Source organism: Nelumbo nucifera, chromosome 1 (assembly GCF_055504915.1).
Source record: "Nelumbo nucifera cultivar China Antique chromosome 1, China Antique-T2T, whole genome shotgun sequence".
Lineage (NCBI taxonomy): Eukaryota > Viridiplantae > Streptophyta > Magnoliopsida > Proteales > Nelumbonaceae > Nelumbo > Nelumbo nucifera.
The window spans coordinates 180,107,016-180,129,760 of record NC_142649.1 but is presented as its reverse complement, the minus strand read 5'-3'; the positions used below and the strand labels follow the sequence as shown (position 1 = coordinate 180,129,760).

Below are 22,745 nucleotides of genomic sequence, written 5' to 3'. Positions count from 1 at the left end.
ATCAAGCTAACGAGCTGGACTACGAGTAGGGATAACTGAAATAGATTTTTTCTAAGTGTTGGTTACCCCGAACTGTCGAGCTAACGAGCTGGACTCCGAGTAGGGGTAAATTCGCATTATTGTATGCCGAGGTGGGTGGACATTGTAGGGTATATACCCGACCTGTCTACACACGGGCTACTCGCTTAGGTGTCGATTATCCCTTAGTGTCGAGCCGTCGGGCCTGACCTCAAATGGGATTAACCTGTTGTTATATGCCGAGGTGGGCTAGACGTCGTAGGGTTTGTACTCGAACTGTCTATGCCTTGGGCATAAAAACCGATTTGCCTATGCCAAATAGGCGACTAGGACTTGTCCGCCTATGCCGAAGAGGCGACTAGGACTTATCCGTCCATGCCGAAGAGGCGACTAGGACTTATCATAGTGCCGAGGTCTTATGTTAGCTCAGCATCATGGCCCTTGGGCCCCTTGGAGTGACTCGCAGTCCTCTCTCCAGTTCGGTGATCACAAGTAATATCTTCTTAGGTTGTCGATGTTCCACGCTCGAGGTACTTGCTTCCCTTCTAGAGTCTCGAGCTTGTATGTACCTTCCCCATATACCCGTCATACTCGGTACAGACCTTCCCAATTTAGTCCGAGCTTACTAACACCGAGCTCAGGTACCATAACCTTTCGAAGAACCAGGTCGTCGATGCGAATGTGTCGCTTCTTGACCCGAGCGTTATAGTACCGAGCTACTCTCTGTTGGTAACCTGTAGTCTGGATGTATGCAAGGTCTCGTACTTCTTCCACCAGGTTTAGGTTAGTACGGAGCTCGTTATCATTCATCTCTTCATCGTAGGCCTCCAAGCGTAGCGTAGGCACCTCGATTTCTGTAGGGATCACTTCTTCTGTGTCGTAAGTGAGATTAAAAGGAGTCTCACCTATGGCAGTCTTGATGGTAGTCCAATAGGCCCAGAGTACACTGGGCAGTTCGTCTACCCACAATCCTTTGGCTTGAGCTAAAAGAGCTTTCAGTCCGCGAAGTATAGCTCTGTTGGTGACTTCTGCTTGCCCGTTCGCCTGGGGGTGTGCTACCGAGGTGAAATTTTTCTGAATTCCCATTTCGGCACACCAATTTTGAAATTTTATATCCTCGAACTGCTTCCTGTTGTCGGAGATGAGTACCCGAGGTAGCCCGAAGCGACACACTATGTTCTTCCAAAAGAAGTTTTGTATGTTGCGGGTCGTGATTGTTGCTAGAGGTTCAGCTTCACCAAGGATGTTGATTCCCTGTTGCGCGAAGGGCCACGGGCTAGTGAGGTATTTCAGATCGACAGTAGGTCAATGGTGGATGTTGGCATGCCTCTGACACTTATCGCACTTCTTGACGAGCTTGAGCGTGTCTGCCTTCATCGTGGGCCAGTAGTTGCCCTGCCGTAACGCCTTATATGCGAGAGCCCTACCCCCCAAGTGTCCGCCGCACAAGCCTTCATGGGTGTCGCGAAGTACGTACTCAGCCTCTGAGGGTCTTAAGCAGCACAAGTAGGGAAGCGTGAAGGATCTTTTGTACAGCTGTCCGTCTATAATGGCGTACTTAGCTGACTGGCGCTCTACCCTTCGGGCTGCATTGCGTTCTGCAGGGAGGGTCCAGTGAAATAGGTAACTCACGAGTGGGTCGATCCAGCTCGGTTCTGCTTGTTCTACAGGAGCGACCTCTCCTGCCCCCCGAGAATGCTAGGCCGAGGTAAGTCCTCTATATACACGGTCCGCATGGTGTTGGAGTTTGTGCTGGCTAGTCGGGACAAGGCATCGGCCTCAGCGTTCTCGGACCTCGAAATCTGTCTGATGAAGTAAGAAACGAAGTCACGCAATATCTCCCTAACTTTGGCCAAGTAAGCAGCCATGATGAGGTCGCGAGCTTCATACTCGCTGCTGACTTGGTTGACTACGAGCTGAGAATTGCTACATATAATGAGGTGCTTTGCCTTCATCTCTCTGGCTAGGGTGAGCCCGGCAACCAATGCTTCGTACTCTGCTTCGTTGTTCAATGCCGTGAACCCGAATCGGAGTGCGTATTCCAGCTTCACCTCGCTTGGGCCGTACAGAATTATTCCTGCACCGCTTCCTTGTTGGTTGGACGAGCCATCGACGTGGAGAATCCAAGGCTCCTCATCCCAGGTTGGACCTGCTCTGACCGGGATCGGCACCGCACTGGTTGATGCTTTCATCGTCTGTTCGAGCTTGGTTATCTCGGGAGTTGCGGTACTGAATGTACATTCTGTAACAAAGTCGGCCAAGGCTTGGGCTTTGATATCCGTTCGAGGTTCATACCAGATGTCGTACTCACTTAGTTCGATAGCCCACTTCGTCAGTCTGCCAGACACCTCGGGCATGAGCAAGATCTGTCTCAGAGGCTTGTTGGTGAGGACGACGATGGTGTGGGTTTTGAAGTATGGACGAAGCTTGCGAGCTACTATGACTAGCGCGTACGCCAGTTTCTCGATCTCCGGGTACCTCGTTTCAGCATCCTGCAAAACTTTGCTAACATAGTAGATGGGTCGTTGGACCCGATCTACCTCTTTGATCAGTACGAGCTGACCACCTTGTCACTCGCGGAGAGGTAAAGCTTTAAAATATCCCCTTCCTCGGGTCGGATCAGAACTGGGGTACTAGATAAGTATCTTTTTAGCTCGTCGAAGGCGAGCTGACACTCTACAGTCCACTTGAAGTCTTTACTCTTTTTTATGGCTTTAAAAAAGGGTAGTCAGCAATTTTTCGACTTGGACATAAAACGGCTCAGGGCGGCTATCCAGCCATTCAGCCTCTGAACCTCTTTTAATTGCGGGGTGGTCTCATATCTAAGATGGCCTTTATTTTTTTCGGGTTGGCTTCGATGCCACGCCAGTTGACTATGTAGCCAAAAACTTACCCAAGGTGACCCCGAAGACACACTTGTTGGAATTTAATTTCATATTATATTTTTGTAAAATTTGGAAAACACTTTGCAAATCATTTAACAAAAATTTTGAATACTGGGTCTTCACGACCATGTCACCAACATAGCACTCGACTTTATTGCCGATTAACGGCTCAAAAATTTTGTTTACAAGTCTTTGAAGGTCGCCCCGACATTTTTTAATCCAAAGGGCATGACCTTGTAGCAATACAACCCGAGCTCAGTTATAAAGGTCGTCTTTTCTTCATCAGCGGGGTCCATCCTGATTTGATTGTAACCAGAGTAGGCATCCAGGAAGCTCAGCAACTCATGCCCTGAGGTCGCGTCCACTAGGCGGTCGATCTTGGGCAGCGGGAAGCAGTCTTTTGGGCAAGCTCTATTCAGGTCGGTATAATCGACGCACATGTGCCACTTGCCATTTGCCTTTTTCACCAGAACAGGGTTAGCTACCCAGCTCGAGTAATAGACTTCCCTGATGAAGTCTGCCGCTAAGAGCTTCCCGACCTCTTCATCGACTATCCTCCACAGTTTCGAGACGAGGTTGCGCTTTTTCTGTCTAACTGGCCTAACTAAGGGATCGATATTTAGCTTATGAGTTAAAATCTTAGAGTCTATTTCGAACATTTCTGTCACGGATCAAGCAAATACATCTAAATTTCTTAATAAAAAGCTTACCAGCTGAGAGCGAAGTGGCTCCTCGATCAAAATGCCAATCTGGAGAGTCTTGGCTAGGTCATCGGTTGAGACCGGGATGTGAACCGTTTCTTCTGTTTGTGTAGCTCGCTCGTTGGCATACTCTGTTGGTCGCTCGAGCTCGATGTCAGCCGCTAGTTTGGTTTTCCCCTTGAGGGCGGTGCCAATTGATGTTGTGCGATCTGACTACTCCCTGCTGGAGGATGATCTGGCTTCCAGTCGGGCGGCAAGCTAAGTGAATCTGCAAGAAAGGATCAGAGAACCCGGGGTGGCTAGCTCGACGAGGTCGCTTCGATGCTTAAGTCAGTAAACTGATGCGAGCTGAAAAGCTTTGAGAGCTTAGAGAGCTAGAGAGTTGGAGAGTAGAAAAATCACGCGTACCTTGCACCATTGGGGTTGGTACCTTTATATACTGTCGTAGTCGTGGAGCTCACGAAAGAGCTCCGGGATATCCGGGGTGTGGAGATAGAGTTCGTTTTGCATCTGAAGGAGCAGTATACAGGTAAGGCTTATCATTCCACTTCCGACTCCGGTGGAGTCGGGATGAGTCCTCATCGTGATCTCGAAAAAGTCGGGATCTGTTAGCTCATCGTGATCTCGAGAGATTCGGGATCTGTTGGAGAGACCTCTGGAGTTGGTTACACGGGAATCAGTTACGTGGCGATTTGAGTTATTGGTCCCGAGCTGATACTCTGGTCTTTTAGTTTTGAACTGGATTGAATACCGAGGTGAGCTTTGTGCCGAAGTGGCCCTGCATCGAGGTAAGCCTTGTGCCGAGGCGGCCCTTGTGCCAAGGTGACATACCTAAGCTCAATTGTTGCGAATTAAACTTACCAGGCTGAGTTGTCATCTCTTGGTCAGGTCGTGTCCCCTTTTCGCTAGGTCGGGGCCAAATCACCCTTCATCAGAACCCTATCTGACACTATTTATGTCAAATCTGATTCGATTCGAAGATCTGATCGGATCTTATAGGACTTCATTTGAGTTCGAATCCTATTGGTATGTCGAATCTTCGGATCTGATCTAATCTGACTTGCTTTCTTTAAAAAATAATAAATTATTAAAAGAAAATTAAAATATACTAATTTAAATAAAGTAAAAACAAAAAAATACAAGTAGTTTTTAATTATTCTCATTGTATATATACATGTTTTTATAAAAAATAATATAATAAATTTATAAAAATATAATATAAAATATATTTATAAATAAATAAAAAACATATATATGTATTATATATATATATAATATTTTCGGATCAGATAGGGGATGATCCGAATCCGATCCGATTTTATAATTGGATCATATTATCCGTTCCGATCTAAAGATCCGAACAGGGGTGATCCGAATTCAACTAAATAGGATAAGATCATGATCGGATCCATTTGCACTCCTAGTCTTTCTGGTAGTATAGATTTTTCCTTATAATATTTTATTTTTATTTTTTTAAAATTCAAATATAATTTGATTGTGAATTTTGATTTTATTGTTCAAATAATCAAACCAGGACTCCGGATCTACTACCCACATGACATTATAGTCATAAGTATGGAATATCTCCTCATGATCTACATCTACGGGAGATGTTGCCGATATACAGATGCAATGTCTTGTGGATAGTAGATTCGAACTAGTTGGAATCCAACCAAAGAATATTGGGTTAGGGTTGAAAAGCATAAAGCCAATTTAATTTAACTTTGGGTCAAAAGTCTAATCCAACCCAAAGTCTATATTATGTGCCCCGATGCATTGAAGCCTATATTTATAAAGTTAAAATTATTTTAACAGACAAAAAAAGAACAAGTTAGATGAATCTGAACCCAACCTGGAAGAAGTCAAATCAGGTTTGGTTGAAGGTCGGATCGAGGGTTTGAGTTGACACACTTGGGGTTTAGTGATAAACTCAGCCTTAATGAGAAGTAAGAAATGTCATGTGGGCGGGCCCATTGTCGGCCCACATGAGAGTGGTGGAATAAATTGCAAGCAACTCATCTAATAAATCAAATCTAAGCTCATGGCCATAGGCAGAGAACATAATAAACCTTTTTCGTAAATGCCAACCTTTATGATTTTATATTACGTATTGCCTAGGTCTGTAAAGGCATGTCGACTGATGCTCTCCATCCATCCATTTCCAACATCATATTCCATCCTTATGCCTTTATTAGTGCGGAAGGAAGCCAGAGATCCACAGAAGCAAAGGTACCAGTTGGGTTGTTGATGGTGCCATTCTGGTAAATACTGAGTGGGCCCCACGACGCCAGTCAACACGTGCCCTAAGGACGTTGAGTCGTGGTGCCCATTTGAACGTGTATGGACCTGAATCCAAGTAAAGTAGCAAGAACAACACAGGCCCAAATTCACAAGTTGGAGAAAAAAAGGTGAGGGAAAAGAATCTGAGAGTCTTCTGAATTTTTTTTTTTTTTTATTATTATTATTTTGGGTTTGGTTATGGTCTTATGGCCTTTATGGATCATGGATGGCGAATGAGAATATATCAAAACTTCTTTAAAGATTAAAGTTTCCTTTCTTTTCCCCATCTCTATCTCATTTTTCTAATGGAGCTAAATGGTTGCAATGGTCCAACCCTAAAAACAAAACCATCGAATTTGTATTTCTTTCGGTGTATTCATTGTTGACCGCCATGGATGGACATTGGACAAAAAGTGAATCTTACTCTGTCGGCATCTCCAGCTACGTTTCTTGCTGGTCTAGAGTAGGATTCTTTTACTTCAGACTAACAACGTTCAGTCCATAGATTTGCTACAGGACAATTGTCCTTGATTTTACAGACTTACCAGTGGGAGAAAGAGTGACACTTCAAATCAAACAGCGGGGCAAAATTTATGATGCATCCATGTATAGTGCAGCAAAAGACATTATTGGTTAACGATACAATTTATGAAAAATGAAATAATGAAAATTAAATAGACTTTATGTGCAATTAATGTTAATGATTTGGATATTAATATTAATGAATATATTGTAATTGAACTTTGGATTCTACTTGGAGTTCTTTCTTAATGAAATTGTGATTTATTAGAACCTATTTGCATTCATTATTTCTTTCTTTTTAATGCTTGTAAAATGGGTTTTACACATATACCTATTTTCCTTTTTCCTTTATCTTTTATTTTTGTTTTTTCTCATATAAAGCCAAGCTGTGGAAATAGTATTTCTTTTTTACCCAAAATTTATTAAGTGGAAGGGTGGCCACCTAAGGGAGTATTCCATAACATTAATTGTTGGTTTTGTTTTTGAAAATAACATAAAATCATTACAATTTTAAAAATGTGGCAGTTGTTTTTCTTTTCAAGAACAAAATCAATCATGTTGTAAACACTTCTTGAATTTTTTTTAACTATTTTTTTAAAAATAGGATAGAAGGAAACTAAGGGGGCATTCTATTTTTTTTAGATTTTGAGGACTATTATCAAAATCTGACTAAGAAACCCATGTTCTTTTCTCAAATTTATGTGGGGATTAAGAAAAAGTCTATTTTTCCACGTTAAGTGATATCTATCTCGTAGGTGGGTAAACAACTTCTCCGCATAAGGGGAAAGTCACTAACACTTGAGTGGGACAAAAATGCCCTTTTTAATAATGAATTTTTATGACTATAATGGTCATTGCATTATTTACTTGGGAAATAAAAGAACATGGGTAAATGCAGTTACCCTAGATAAGTAACTTACCGAAAAGTGAACGAAACCTAAAGAGGATATATCAACATAGCCCGCCTTAACTCCCAAACCATTGAACATAGAGCTCTCCCTAATGCACTTAGACCAACCCAAAAAAATCAAAAATACATTTAACACTAACCAATCTCTAAGACATAAAGAACTAAGCATATAACTAAAACTTTACCTTGACTTGGCAACTAAAGACCCAAAAAGGAGGTTTCTTTGTTTATTTATTTACTAGTAATTAAGCACATGTGTTGCACGTGAAAATTTTTTCTTCACATTAATTACTTGAATTTTAGATATATTATAGTTAAGATAGAAATTGAAAATTAAAAAAGTAACAATATGATTAAAAATAAACTTAAATACTTATTATTCAATTATGACATCATGGTCTTTTGAATTAGTTTTAAATTATGGAAAATTATAGTCAGAGTCGGTTGTACATTTAAAATTTGGTTGCAAGTTCGTCCATAAACCAAAAAAACTCTAACAAACAGTTCTAAATTTCAAGTTATAAAAACCCTCGGCATGTCATCAGAGGGTTATGTGGCTATTGCCAACATGGGACTCTTAATCCATATTGGACACAACAAAAAACTTATATTGAAATTGCCCTTTTAATGTTGGGCGATTGGAAAATAAGAAAAGGGTTTTTAGTCTCTCTCTCTCTCTCTCTCTCTCTCTCTCTCTCTCTCTCTCTCTCTCGCTCGTTCGCTCTCTCTCAATCTCAATCTCCCTCGCACTCTTTCACTCACAGTCATCTTTGTTTATTCAACGACTATGTGATTTGAAAATAAATAAAAATGGTTTTTGGTTTCTATATTTGCGTTCTCTATATCAAATTCTCTCATTCTCTCTCTACCTAGCGTTCTTCCTCAATCTTTCTCATTCTCTTTCTCCCTTAATTTATCTCTCATCCCATAATTTCTATCGTTCTCCCTCAGTTTCTCTCCCTCTCCCTCTCTCGTTTTTTTTATTTTCTTAATTTTTTACACGTTTATATGGTATTAATCAGATCGTATAAAAGAACACGAGACCAACTTGGTATGCTTAAAAAATTATTACACCAAATTGATAAAATTCACAAGAAACTCTTGGCTATGACATTTACACCAATTGGAGAACGATAGAGATTGAGGGAGAAGGAGATTTTGATCGAAAGGGAGAGTGAGGAAGAAGAATGAGAAAGATTGAGGGATAACAATAGAGATAGAGAGAGAGAGAGGTTTTGATTTGGCTATAGACCGAAGCAGAGAGAGTGGGAGAGATAGAGGGAGAGGGAGATCAAGAAATGACTATGAGAGTGAGAGAGAAGGGACGGAGATCGAGAGACAGAGGGAGTGGAGAGAAACTGAAAACCTATTTTCGATATAGGTTTTTTGTTGTGTTCAACATGGAATAAGAGTCCCATGTTGGTAACAGTCACATAAGCCTCTGATGACATGGCGGGGGTTTTTATAGTTTGAAATGTAGAACCAATTTTCAGAGTTTGATTGGTTTCTGGACCAACTTGCAACCTAATTTTAAATGTACAATCGACTTTGACTATAGTTGGTAACAGTCACATAAGCCTCTGATGACATGGCAGGGGTTTTTATAGTTTGAAATGTAGAACCAATTTTCAGAGTTTGATTGGTTTCTGGACCAACTTGCAACCTAATTTTAAATGTACAATCGACTTTGACTATAGTTTTCTCTTTAAATTATATCTTTCATTTATATTATATAAAATATTTTTTACTTATCACACTTAATTTTTGTTTGTCTATGGTATCATTTTACTTAAACGACTAACCCACCATCTAAAAATAAAAATTGTTTGATTTTTAGGTTGACATTAAATTTTGTATTACATTTCCATCATTGGTAAAACTATTTCTTATGTATAAAACTTATTTTTGTTCAATATAATGAATGTACAATATTTTATTTTTTATAAATATATAACATTAGATATGTACCCAAAGTTTTCTCTTATTTTTTTTGTGATTCTTTGTATTTTCTATTATTAAAAATTTTATTATTTGACTACAACATCATTTAATTTCTAGGTAGATTTTGAAATTGGCTTTCCATTTTCATCATTAATAAAAATACTTCTTACATTTCATAGTTATTTATTTTAATTTTTTATTATTTAATTATGGCATTATTTATTAATCCATTTGCATTCGTTATTTCTTTGTTTTTAATGCTTGTAAAATGGGTTTTACACATATACCTATTTTCCTTTTTTTTATCTTTTATTTTTGTTTTTTCTCATATAAAGCCAAGCTATGGAAATAGTATTTCTTTTTTACCCAAAATTTATTAAGTGGAAGGGTGGCCACCTAAGAGAGTATTCCATAACATTAATTGTTGGTTTTGTTTTTGAAAATAACATAAAATCATTACAATTTTAAAAATGTTGCAGTTGTTTTTCTTTTCAAGAACAAAATCAGTCATGCTATCAAACTCTTCTTGATTTCTTTTAACTATTTTTAAAAATAGGATAGAAGGAAACTAAGGGGGCATTCTATTTTTTTTAGATTTTGATGACTATTATCAAAATCTTACTAAGAAACCCATGTTCTTTTCTCAAATTTATGTGGGGATTAATAAAAAGTCTATTTTCCACGGTAAGTGATATCTATCTCGTAGGTGGGTAAACAACTTCTCCACATGAGGGGAAAGTCCCTAACACTTGAATGGGACAAAATGCCCTTTTTAATAATGAATTTTTATGGTTAAAATGGTCATTACATTATTTACTTAGAAAATAAAAGAACATGGGTAAATGCAGTTACCCTGGATAAGTAACTTATCGAAAAGTGAATGAAACCTAAAGAGGATAAATCAACATAGCCCGCCTTAACTCCCAAACCATTGAACATAGAGCTCTCCCTAATGCACCTAGACCAATTCAAAAAAATCAAAAATACATTTAACATTAACCAATCTCTAAGACATAAAGAACTAAGCATATAACTAAAACTCTACCTTGACTTGGCAACTAAAGACCCAAAAAGGAGGTTTCTTTGTTTATTTATTTATTTTTGGTCTTACCTAAATTGAGTCATTGAACACCCACAACCCTGAAAACAACCTTTTATTGAGAAATTTGAACAACAATCCCTCTACTGGGAAATATATATTCCCTCAAGAGCGTTTATAAACAATTGAAGTGGCTAAGCTAAATGACTTACTACTACTTTGGCTTTTAGGGAATGGTTTATTAAGGAGGTCGTTAACTCTCTAATGGCTGAATAGACCCAAGAAAAGAAAAGAAGAGGAAAAAAAAAGAACTCTTGAATGGCCGAAAAAGACAACTATCAAGTTTTTAATCTAACTCTACTTTAAAGTGTGTTTTATGCCATGAATGTTTTGTAATAGGTGTTTATCAAAATGCTGCTATGTCATTGCCAAATCAACATTTTTCTGGTCAATGTTCATTTGTATGCATTGATATTCATAAAAGTAGGTTTTGATTTATGTATACACCAACTATTGAAAAAAACTTCATTTTAACATTTTCATTAACGATTGAACATTTATTCACTATTCCGCTGATGTAGCACCTAATAACACTTAATTGTTAATAAACAATTTATCAATTAATTTTTTCGATTTTGAAAACAAATCAAATACAAACATTTATTTAATAAATATAAGCTATACCAATTCATTGGTGACTCTTTTATTCTGGGGCTACCGCCTAAAGTCATTCGTGGGTCCCAGATTCACATGAGGATGGGGCAGTGTCAGTTTACGTTACCCCAACTGATTTCACGCATCCACACCTTTTTGAGTTTTGGCCTCTGCAAACCGGAACGGAATCTCAATAGACGCAAAATGCATCCTTTTCAATCTTCAATCCCAGAGATTCTCATCGTATGGCTATTTTTGAGAGGGACGGGCTTCTGATCTATCCAATCAAAGTCGCACGTCATCAAAATTATCATTTTCTTTGTGGGAATCAGTTCTTTGGACGATGGAGATTAGGAATCAGGAGCACAATTGTATTCAAAATTTAGGTCATGGAATCATTTCCTACTGACGACCCGGTTAACCAACCAGTGGTGACTCGTGAGTTGGAACGGACAGACATCCTCGGTAAACCGAGTCCAACCCGTGTTCGAAAAATAGGAAAAAATAAAGGAAAACAAAATTTGGAGGGGGCCCAAAGAAGAAATGGCCAATCAGCGATCGGTTGAGTATTTATTCCTAGACTTTAGAGCTGGTTTATAAATGTCATTGTTACGGCCTCCCAATTTCTCTGTTTCTGTGATTTCGAAGAGAAGGCAAGAGAGGAGGAGGGTCGAAATTCTCAGGTATACCTCTTTGTCTTTTGATTTGCCTCTTCCCCTGTTTCTTCTTCTCCTTCTTCCGTGTGGAGACCCTCTTTTGTTTTTCTGTTTTTTTTCCTCGTGGAATCTATTTCTTTTGTTTCTTTCTTTCTTCTACTTCTTCTCTCTATCTTAGACGATTTAGGTTTTCGAAAAACTCAGGTTTCGCGATGGCTTCCAAGCGGATCTTGAAGGAACTGAAGGATCTCCAGAAAGATCCTCCTACATCTTGCAGCGCAGGTATCGTCTTCATCGGAAGAACCATAAAGATATTAATATTAATATTATTTTATTTTCTTCTTCCTCCATGTTGATTTCTGTGTTCTATCATTCCTAGGGTGGATCTGGTGCTCGATCCGCGTGTCGCTTTTGTCGGATTTGTAGTGTGTTATTATTGATGTTGTTTTATTATTTTTATCGTTGTTGTTATTGTTTATTCATTTTATTATTTTGTATGTATATAGCGTTACTCTGCTGGTTTTCCTGGTTCTGGTTTGAAGTCTATTTAATATGTTGGGGAGTTGAGATGTTGCATAGTATGGATAGATTTCTGCACTAACTCTCAATGCTTTACATTGAAGCAGTTATACCAGATACAAGTATTTGAATAGGAGCATAAGGGTTTTTGATTCCAAGGCTTCTGGGGAGAATGGAGTTGTTCTCGAGTGAAGTTTTGAGATTGTTGGTTCTGCAATCGCTTTTTTGTTTGGAACGACAACTGAGCTTTCCAACTTCATGGAGAACATGATTAAAAAAGATAATTTTTTTTTTTCATTTCAAATGTATTTCGAAGACTTCCCTCTAACAAAACTGATTTGTTTGATGGACACGCTTATCCTACTCTATGCTTATTGGTGGTAAATAGTAAATTTTTCTGCATCATCATTGTTAACTAGCACGTAAACAAGATTTCTTTTTTCTTATTTTGGTGTATCGTTTTTTTTTTTTATTTTTTTCTTCTGAGTTTGAGAAAACTGGATCTTTATGAATAATTTCGTATCATTCTTTACCTTTACCTATTTATAGCACTATGGATTCATTATATACACAGAGAATAGCAGAGTCAACCTTTAAACAAATGAATTACATCACATCAACGGATATTGTTTTTACAGCCTTTTGAAGTATATAGATTTCTTAATTCTTTGTAGGTTCACATAATGCCTGTTAATGGATTGAATTGAATGTTTGAATGATAGGACTGTTTACCCTCCCTTTTGGAGGAGATTCACTTGCCTCTTGGCTAGATTAATTGAATGTTGGATAGATGCTATTTAAATCATCAATTTGATGGCAATCTTCACCACCTTCTGGTCAAAATGTGAATTGAAATGGGGTATCAAGTAATTGTAGGAATCTTGAAATATATAGATTGTGTTTGCAAATAAAGCTGATGTTGTTGGTGAAAATTTCATATAAAGTTATTGTTTTGATTTAAGTTAAGACACATGGTGCATTTGGTTGGTGGTTGACTTCTTTTTCTGTTTGGCTTTGGAACATGAAACCACAAATTGGAATTATTTGACACGGGTTTATGGATTTGGGACCACAAATCTCATTGTTCTAGGACCATAGATAAGGGTTCTCTGAACACTAGGAATTCTAGTGTTCTTAGCCAGGAAAAATAGTTGTCAAGGTGGCAAGGTGGCCATGGTTGGTTGCCTTGCTTAAGTGCCTAGCTATTTTTTATATGGCACTATGATTTTTATGCATTAATTTTTAATTTTAAAATAATAAAGAACATATTATTAAGCTAAATTATTCATTTCTGGGATTATATACTAGTTCTTTTATTATTTTCTTATTTGTTAGGGTTCAACCAACACACATATTGGTGTATGCTGTCTTGAACCGTTGAAGACCTAAAAAAGTGAACCAATAAGCAAGGAAGAACTTAAAATTTGTCCAATCAATGCATTTTTTATTCATGTTCTTCTTTCACCCTTTATTTTCTTCTTTTCCTAGGATAAAAACAGTATTTTCTGGATTTTCTTTTATATTTCCTTTTCTCATGAATATTTTGATTTTTTATGTTTTAATATGAATTTATACCTTTTTATGAAGATTATATATCATTATTAGTGAAATATGGTTGCTGGTGCTATGGCACCTTACCCTAGGATTCATGTTTTTTCTTAAAAAGAACATTCATCACCTAGGCAACAAGGCACCCCTGTCACCTAACCTTGCCTCGGCTCCTTGAAAACCATGCAAGAAGTGTTTTTTCTGATGCTAGCATGATGTCATTGGTGATTTAGTTTGTTTTTCACACACCAGATGATTGTGAATCTCCCTATTCTATGGTAATAATAAGTGCTTTTTTACTTGTATTATATAATATAACCAATATATTGGGCAGTTAAGAAACAGCATGCCCAAAAAATGAAAGGTAGAAATATGAATGCTCAGATGGATGAGTGGTAAAACTAGAACAGGGTCGTATATGAAGTCGTACAAAGGAACCTAAGAGCAATACCAATAGGTGATAAAATGAGAGAAAGTATGGGTGGCAGCATGGGGGAAATGTTTGACTAAGGAGATGCTTGCTTGAAAGGGAGCAAGCTTGCTGGAATATCTTTGTTCTCTGTGTAACAAAGATACAGAATTTTCAAATCATCTTTTTTTTTTTTTCAGTGTGTTTCCTCTTCCAGAGTCTGGTATCATTTTTATAAGGCAATTCCTGTTTTTTGGTATTGCATAGCTTCCGTTAAAAACCTCCTGGCAGGATGGCAAATGCAAGTTATGTCTAAGAAAGGGAGAGCATTCTGGGCTGTGATATCTCTAGTAGTCATCATCAGCTCTATGGCAGGAAAGGAATGTAGAATAGTTGATCATAAGGCTAATGCTGAGGAGGTGGTTATTAACATTTTAGTGGATCTCATCAAGAGTTGGATTTCAAATCTTAAATGTTTTGGTGGGGAGGATTTTTCATCTTCTTTTTTGAGAATAGACTTTTTTGGTGGTCCTTAATGGGTGTATATGGTGTACAGAATCTCTGTATAGCGGACCATTCATATTGTTTGCTTTGTATATATTAGTACAATTTACATTACCATTTTCAAAAGCAAATAAATAAATAAAATAAGAGAAAGTAGACTGAGATGGTTTGGTCATGTGCATAGAAGACCATCTACAGCTCCCATTAGAAGTGATCTTTTATATGTTGAAGGAACTAGAAGAGCTAGTGGCAGACCAAAAGGAACTTGGAAGTAGTAAGAAATGATTTAAGTGCTCATAATTTAATGATGTATATAGCACTAAATAGAATGGAATGGTGAAAGCTGATGTAATGTCCACATGACAAGTTAATTGGCCCAACCCACATAAATAGTACCATGTGGCAAGTTACTTGGCCCATGGACAAATTCATACAAGCATGTTCATTGGATCAGAGATCAATGGGGATGATTGATTTAGATCCACATTTTGATTGCTCAACACAAAAGGCTACGGAACACCACCAAATGGGCTGCATGGTTTAAGAAATCAATTTTCACTTCGAGAACAGTAGGAACCCAGTTTTTCAACCACCAACTTAATGTCACATTAATTTTGAGGAGGGCATATTGCCTTTTATCTGAGGGTGGGCCTTGGCGGCGCTGGTGCAGTGGCTGGGTTGCTCCATTGCAACCTGGGTGACCAGGGTTCAAATCTTGGATACAGCCTCTGTATGTGCCAGGGGTAAGGATGCGTATGTCTGTCCCTCCCCAGATCTTGCATTGGTGGGAGCCTTGTCCACTGTGCTGCCCTTTTTATTGCCTTTTATCTTGTTTCTCATAGGTGTATCAACTTCAATATGGTAAGACCTGGCTTTTAATCAATTTCAGTCTCTGAAAAGATCTCAAAATTTTGTTGGGTTTGAAGTCTTGTTGGTTGCTTAGATACACCTTTTGAAGTTCTACTCTGCTGCATGGAACCCATTACCTCATGTTGGTTCCATCTATCTAGGTTCTTGGGAGGGTTAAACTTGATATGGACCTTTGGCTTGCATGGCCTAAATTTCTGCCATGAAAAGATAAACTATTTTCATTCACTTGTGCATTAATGTTTTCATTTATTTTCTTAGGGATTGTTGATAATTCCTTTCTTAATCTGAACGTTTTCATTGATCTACAATCTATAGGACATTCATTCTAGATTGTTTCTCTAATGTATCCTTAAATTTTTATTAAAATTATTCTGATTTCGTTTCCTTCTCTAGTTAATGACTTAATAGTTTTATTAAATCCAGATGATTTTTGTTTTCTTTTGTAATTTGCATCTTTACTTATAAGCATGGAAGCTTAATGTAGTTTGTGTAGATAGGAGAGTCATCCTGCAGCAAGGATGCACATCCACAGATTTAAAGTAAAATATCACAAAACCACACCCTACAAACATAGGGAACATCAAGCTAATTTCTACATGGCAATATGAAATACTTATATATTCTCACCAATAAGTAAACAAGGACTTAAAATTTTATTTTCTTCTTCTTCCTTTCATTTCCTCTTATTCTTTTCCTAGGACAAAAGCAGGGGCTCTGCCCCTATATTTTCTGAAATTTCATTTCTTTCTTTTTCCTTTCATGAATATGTTGATTTTCTATATTTTAATATGAAGTTTAGACATCTTTATTAAAATTATAGATAATTGGTAATGAAAGATGGTTTCTAGATGCTATGGAACCTAGGGACTACCCTAGGATTCTTGATTTTTATTTTTTTTAAAAAATCCATCACCTAGGTGACAAGGTCCCCCACTGTTGCCTGGCCTTGCCTTGGTGCCTTGAAAACTATGGGAGCATAGTCTGATTTTTTTTTTCCCAAAAAAAGGCAATCGCTCCACTGTTTTGCCTGCTGATGACCATTCCCAAAGTGGTCCACTGTTCTGTTAGACAACTTCTTACATCAATTTTGCCGTCTTTGGTTTTAGGTGCAGAATTTTTGTCCATTCCAGACTTAAATTTCAAAAGAATTTTCTAAAATTTAGTTTTTTCCAATTTGTTGCATGTCTTTCCCATGTTCATATATGTGTGTGTGTATGTAAACTGCCATGCTATAGAAAATTTATAAAATACAACAAAAATGAAAAATAAAGGAAAATTAGGAAATTGCAAAAAAATACAGGATATGCAAAAGAGGAAAAATACAGAATGCACTAAAAATTGCAAAAGAAGCTAAAAACAAGAGAAACTGTGCCCGCTCATCAATCTTTGAATGAACATTTAGTAATTGTTGCATATGAAAGTTCGGAGGTCTAAAGTGTCATTGCATTTGAAGTACAGCGTGATGGTCTGTAGTAAACCCTATTTTCCATTTTTGCTGAGTCAGACTCCTGGACATGCAACACTAGCCATTACCTTGTTAAATTGTGCCTTTATTTTTAGTTTTGCTTATCCCATTCTGGGTCTGCAGCCTCTTATACTTGGGATATTTGATAAGTATTAAATACTTAAATAAATAGCAATTCTGACTGAACAATAAAAATAAAATCTGACTTATCATAATTCAATCTAAAAGAACTTTATTTTAACACTTCCAATTTTCTTATCCATGCATACTTTCATTTCAATCCTTTCATTTTTATTTTCATTATATTTCCTTTCTAATATCTGATGTCTTACTAATAACTTCTAGAAAACCTGGCAACATGCAACCAACCATCTGAGTTAGGATATGCAGAAGATCTAAAGTTTGTGGGAAAAAACCCATTTGGTGGAAGCTGATATATGCTACATGCTATTTAACTGAGAAAATAAAAATAATTCTAAGAGCTATTAGATTGATCTTTTTATTTGTTTAGAGTTGAGTTTAATGATGCAAAAGGTGCGCATTTAAGTAATGATTAGGCTGTATACCTATAGTTGGGGAGGACAGAGTAGCTGTAGGATCAACGTTGGCAAATTGGCATTTATATACCGCTATCATATGAATCTCAAGGTAGAATAGACACTTGTAATAAATGCACATTCAGTGAAGTATAGTAGTTCTTTTTCAATCATTATTCTTCATTTATTGTAAGAAATAAAAAAAGTGAATCATTAAAATGTGGACTGCATGCTACTCATGGAACTTGGTAGAAAAAGATGGCAGCAAGCACAGCCATTATGGAACTATCACCACCCATCAGGAAGGGGGAAACAAATTTACATATTTGAAATATATTAAAGTAGTATAGTGATCATTGTTAGTAGCTTAATGGAATATTTGACTAATAATTTCAAGTGCAATCTCTTTCTTGTCCTTTGTTCTAAATGAAGGCCTATTCTTGTAAGATCTAGATCTGCTTTTAGTGGATTGGTCGAACAAGATCCTTAGACTATCATTGACTGTTATACTGTTTATTATTGGATAGTTATCCTTGTCTGTGTTGGTATTCTATAGGTCCTGTTGCTGAAGACATGTTTCATTGGCAAGCAACAATCATGGGTCCACCAGACAGTCCTTATGCAGGAGGAGTCTTTTTAGTGACCATCCATTTCCCTCCAGATTATCCTTTTAAACCACCCAAGGTATTTGGCTAACAATAATTGCTTCTAGTGAATGTGAGAAGTGCTATCCTTACTATTTTACTAGAATATGTGTTTATGGTTTTGGTTTAATTTGTGGTTCTGTCCTAATCTTGTTAAGGACATTATTTTTTCCACATAAAAAGACATTATTTTGATTGTTTGTTGATTTAGTAGGAAATTACTAGAAATTGGACTGTTCTTTTTTTTGTTGTGTTTCTTCCCCAGTGAAATATTCTTCTCATAAAAGAAACTATTTTGGTCAGATACTAGTTAATCATCATTGGTAGAATGGACTGTGTAAGTTACCAGTTTGGTTGCATGCTCCTTGTGTCCTATTGGTTTGAGTACATACAACCTGCTTATTATGTCTTACAACCAAGTGTCCACTCTCGCTGTAGTGTTGTAAGTGTTTTTTCAGTTTTGCTTATTGTCAATTTTGTTCTTTATTTTTCATACTGAACTCATACTAAAAATTCTTTGCTAAACCATTTTACTCCTTCCAATCTATTGCCTCTGACCAGGCTCGGGTTTAGTTTACAAATCTGACTTTCCATTTGTTGGCATTATTGTGTTTTCTAGATCACTGATAAAAATGATGGATATCTAGATTGTTAGGACATTATGGCAAGAAATTTTAATACCCAACACTGTAAGGGGGTCAGTTGTTGACCTTTGGATACATTCTATTGCTGAATCTGGAAAACAGATTTGTAAACTAATGCTCGGTTTGTCTGTTTATCTGTCTGTCTTACCTTTATATATCCACCTCATATCACTATGGATGGGTTATGTAGGTCGCATTCAGGACAAAGGTTTTCCACCCAAATATTAACAGCAACGGCAGTATTTGTCTTGACATCTTGAAGGAGCAGTGGAGCCCGGCACTGACCATTTCCAAGGTTTGTGTTCCATATCTATTTTCTAGTAAGTTCTGAATCATCGGTAATGGGGTGCAAAATTAATCTCCTAGGTGAAAAAACAATATGATCATTACTAATGATCTGGAAAACATGATTGGGGCAAACTGCATTATGTTTAAGTTCTTCCTGTCCCCATTGTTGCTAATAGTTACGAGAAAAATTGTCTCTGTTTATTTCTTATGCTTACTTTATAAGCACCTAAGGCTGCTTTGCTTCCATTTAGAGGGTTGGTGCAAATCACAAGTTTGGCCATAAAATAGGCTTGGAATATAATTGAGATTTTGAAGATAAGAAAATTTTCCAACGGTGAAACAAATGAAGCCTAAAGAGTAGGAAAAGCCACAACCCTAATGAAGTAGGTTCATTTAATTCTTGACCATCCTTTATCATCAGTTAACTGGATGGGACAAATTCTTGTTTTGGTTATCAGGTGTTGCTGTCAATCTGTTCCCTGTTGACGGATCCAAACCCTGATGACCCCTTGGTACCAGAGATTGCTCACATGTACAAAACGGACAGGAGCAAGTACGAGTCAACCGCAAGAAGCTGGACTCAAAAGTATGCAATGGGTTAAGTGTGCCGTCTGGTGCATGTGTGGAGGGCTGCTTTCCTTTCTTGTGACTTTGGTCTTTCAGTATTATGTATGAAGCATATGATTTTGTCAGTCGTTAAAACTCTGACAAAAACAGAAGGTCTATATACTGCCCTCCATTAAAAATAACAGATAATGCTAGTTTTGATTGGTGGAATGTATGCGAATTTTATCAAGAACTTGATCCTTCTAAGAAGGCAACGGCGTTTCTGCGTTCCCTTTCCGCATTCTTGAGCCTTGAGGAAGCAAGAGATGAAAAACTCAAAAAACGTGAGAGGGCATTGGCTATTAATTATTATATGCCAGGTTCTTCATTTTGAAATTTGGATGGTCTTTCGTCAGGGGGATCATCGCTAAGGAATCAGCCAACGTTTTCATTGGGATTTTGGTAATGGTGACCTGGAACATGTTATGTGCCTTAGATCTATTTATCGAAAAATAGCTTTACCAAAAATGGTACATAGAACATAGAAGAGATTATTCAAACAAAGTTCTAGAATGAGACTCAGTTAAAGAGTATGTCATTTCCAATTTCCAACTACGTGGGATGGGTTACTTCATTTAAATCATTTCTTATTACTATCGTATCGTTTTCGGTTTATCCCTACGTTTTTAGCGGAAAATTTTGGCTGTTTGAGAGAGATTATATTTGCATGGCACATTATGGGTGTAGGGTAATTTTAAACTAATATTCTTTTAGCCAAAATTACATGCAGGGAATTGAGTGAGCTAATGGGTCATCTCCGGCAACTCCTAAACAGGGAAAAACTTTGGCTGTTTGTAAAAAATACCCTAATTTTTACTTCCCAACACCTTCAACTTTTAACAAACCACTTCTCATCGGGTGCTGCTGTTGATGGTCTTTCTCTTTCATGCAGGTTACCAAAACATCTTACTACTGGTCAGAAATATTCTCGTGATTTCATTTCTGATATTCTCCTTTCTAGTTTTTTTTTTCATTTATCTAAGATATGTATTTCTACGATACATATCTTATCACTTATTTTAATTGAAATAAATGCATTGCAGGTTTCAGCAGGCAAGAGAATTGCATTCTGATAGACTTCTTGCATTTTATACTTTATGGATGGCCTTTTTTTTTTATGAAAATCAGTATTCGTTATGTATTTATGAAATATATACAGGTTTCCTAGGCATACTCGTTGTGTATAACGATTTGCAGGAGAGTCCAAAATAATATTCCTTGAAATATCCTTTATTTTTACGCCTCTTAAAACCTTGCAACCTTGGTGAATGGCGATATATATATCCGCACTTCAAACCTCTTATTAGTGGGATAAAAAGTTTGTAGCCCAAATGGAAGACCCTTTTTTGTTTGGAATTGGAAGTTGTAAAGTTGACTGCTCAAAAAAGAGGGAAGCAAGAGAATTTAGATCATTCGATATCTACAATGGCTACTAATTGAGTGAGATTGATCGCTAATGAATTCAAGAAGGTAGAAAAGACGGTCACTTTCGTCAAATACATTCTATTTTCTAAACAAAAGAATCAGATTATTAAAATGAAATGGTGATAGAAGATGGATTAGTTCTTCTTCCTCATTAAATGCAATTCACAGTAAAATTAGAATCATGGTTTTCAAAACCAGACCGGACCGGACGGTCGGACCGAAAAACTGGGAACCGGTCACCTGACTGGTTCCATTTTCCCCCAAAATCACTTTTTTTTCCCAAAACCGTTGATTTTGGTCAGCAAACTACTGAACCGGCCAGTTAATCGTTCAAACTGTTCGAACCGTTTGAACGGTTTCAACTGTTTTTTCATTTTTTTTTAATTTTTTTGTCAGAATGGGCCAACCGTTTGAACCGATAACCGGACCCCTGACCGATTTGGTTTTATAAACCATGATTAGAATTCAAACTGATAATAAATAGTAAAGGGAAATCTATTAAATTACCTTAAATTTTAGGAAATGGACCAAAACTTCCACTGTTATTTGCAAAGCTCCTTAAAGTATTCTTTTAAGTCTTTTGACAACTGATATCCATCATATTGAAATGCATATTTTACCCTCCATTATTCTTAAAATTTTCAAATACATACCATGTCTTTGATAGTGTAGTAGTAGCAAAAGCTAAAATCGAAATCCTCAAAATCTCATGAATATTTTTAAGGGCATTGTCTATTATACTCTTCATATTCTTCAATTTTTTTTTTAAAAAAAAAAAAACTTTGCACAGTCACCATCCACCTCTCTTGTCTCCAACTCATTACAACATGTGAAGGTTATCTTTGTCTCGAATGGCCACATCTAAAGAACTCAAGGATCATCAAACTCTATGTATGAAGTTCAGAATTTAGGTGACAGAGGAAAGTGAGGGTTCTAGTGTGCACCTGGTGTGTCCATGATGGCCACACACACAATCATCTTCTCCGCACGTCACGGCATCTTCCTATTTTAGATGTGCTACTTGGTGCTGAAGCAAGTATAGAAATCTTATATAGAATTTCACGAGAGAGAGAGAGAGTGTGTGTACAATTTCGTGCGTATCTTGTGAAGGCATGGAGGTCCCTTTATATAGGCATTGAGGTCCAAGTGGTGTGCCCGAGATATTAGGAAATGATAGGTCTTATCAGTTCGTTATTTTTGAGGTACATTGTATCGGCGTTGCAATGATCCTCATCCGGTTCCTCCCAGAGTGGATAAAACTGGGCTCATCACTGCCAGGTGGGTGACGTGTCGTCTGTGCTTTGGAACTGATAGGTGAGGTGAGTGGATGAGGTCGGATACATCATGTAGGTCAGTACCCTGGAGGTCGGCCAACCATGCAGGTCGTCAGTTGCCCTGGTTGTGGGGGATAGGTTGGTCACCGGAGTCATTGACTTATGCCTTCGAGGTGATGTACTCCGGTCTGTTATTGAACGGTCCATAGGTCTCCCGTTGGTCGAGGTTCAATTCACAGAGAGCGGCTTAGGCCGGTCTAGTTGGATGAGGTCCGACCAAATGCGGTGTTAAGGTGTCATAAAGTGGTTTGGAGTTTCCACATAGCAAGATGTAATTGGAAGGCCAAATCACCTTTCATCAATAATTAATTATGAGGAATCAAGTTGCATTGTTATGGAACTATTAT

The 22,745-nt window shown here is 37.4% G+C and overlaps 2 protein-coding genes across 2 annotated transcripts; one reads left to right on the top strand and one right to left on the bottom strand.

Annotated features, from left to right (window-relative positions):
- Positions 1 to 603: 603 nt before the first annotated feature.
- LOC148804209 (uncharacterized) lies at positions 604 to 1,104 on the bottom strand. Its single transcript, XM_088900063.1, has one exon. It carries the CDS (start codon positions 1,102 to 1,104, stop codon positions 604 to 606), a length of 501 nt encoding a protein of 166 aa, XP_088756189.1.
- A 10,445-nt stretch (positions 1,105 to 11,549) lies between these two features.
- On the top strand, positions 11,550 to 19,810 carry LOC104600303 (ubiquitin-conjugating enzyme E2 28). The gene is made up of 5 exons (XM_010263180.2): positions 11,550 to 11,633; positions 11,811 to 11,888; positions 18,014 to 18,141; positions 18,936 to 19,040; positions 19,492 to 19,810. The coding sequence occupies exons 2-5, from the start codon at positions 11,819 to 11,821 to the stop codon at positions 19,633 to 19,635; spliced, it is 447 nt and encodes a 148-aa protein (XP_010261482.1). The 5' UTR covers positions 11,550 to 11,633; positions 11,811 to 11,818; the 3' UTR covers positions 19,636 to 19,810.
- Positions 19,811 to 22,745: the final 2,935 nt, after the last annotated feature.

Excerpts from the sequence above, each read along its gene's own strand:
- LOC148804209 (XM_088900063.1), bottom strand. The coding sequence starts at position 1,104 with ATGGGAATTCAGAAAAATTTCACCTCGGTAGCACACCCCCAGGCGAAC.
- LOC104600303 (XM_010263180.2), top strand. The coding sequence starts at position 11,819 with ATGGCTTCCAAGCGGATCTTGAAGGAACTGAAGGATCTCCAGAAAGAT. Across the intron at positions 18,142-18,935 it reads ATCCTTTTAAACCACCCAAG|GTCGCATTCAGGACAAAGGT; the intron begins GTATTTGGCTAA and ends TGGGTTATGTAG. Across the intron at positions 19,041-19,491 it reads CGGCACTGACCATTTCCAAG|GTGTTGCTGTCAATCTGTTC; the intron begins GTTTGTGTTCCA and ends TTTGGTTATCAG.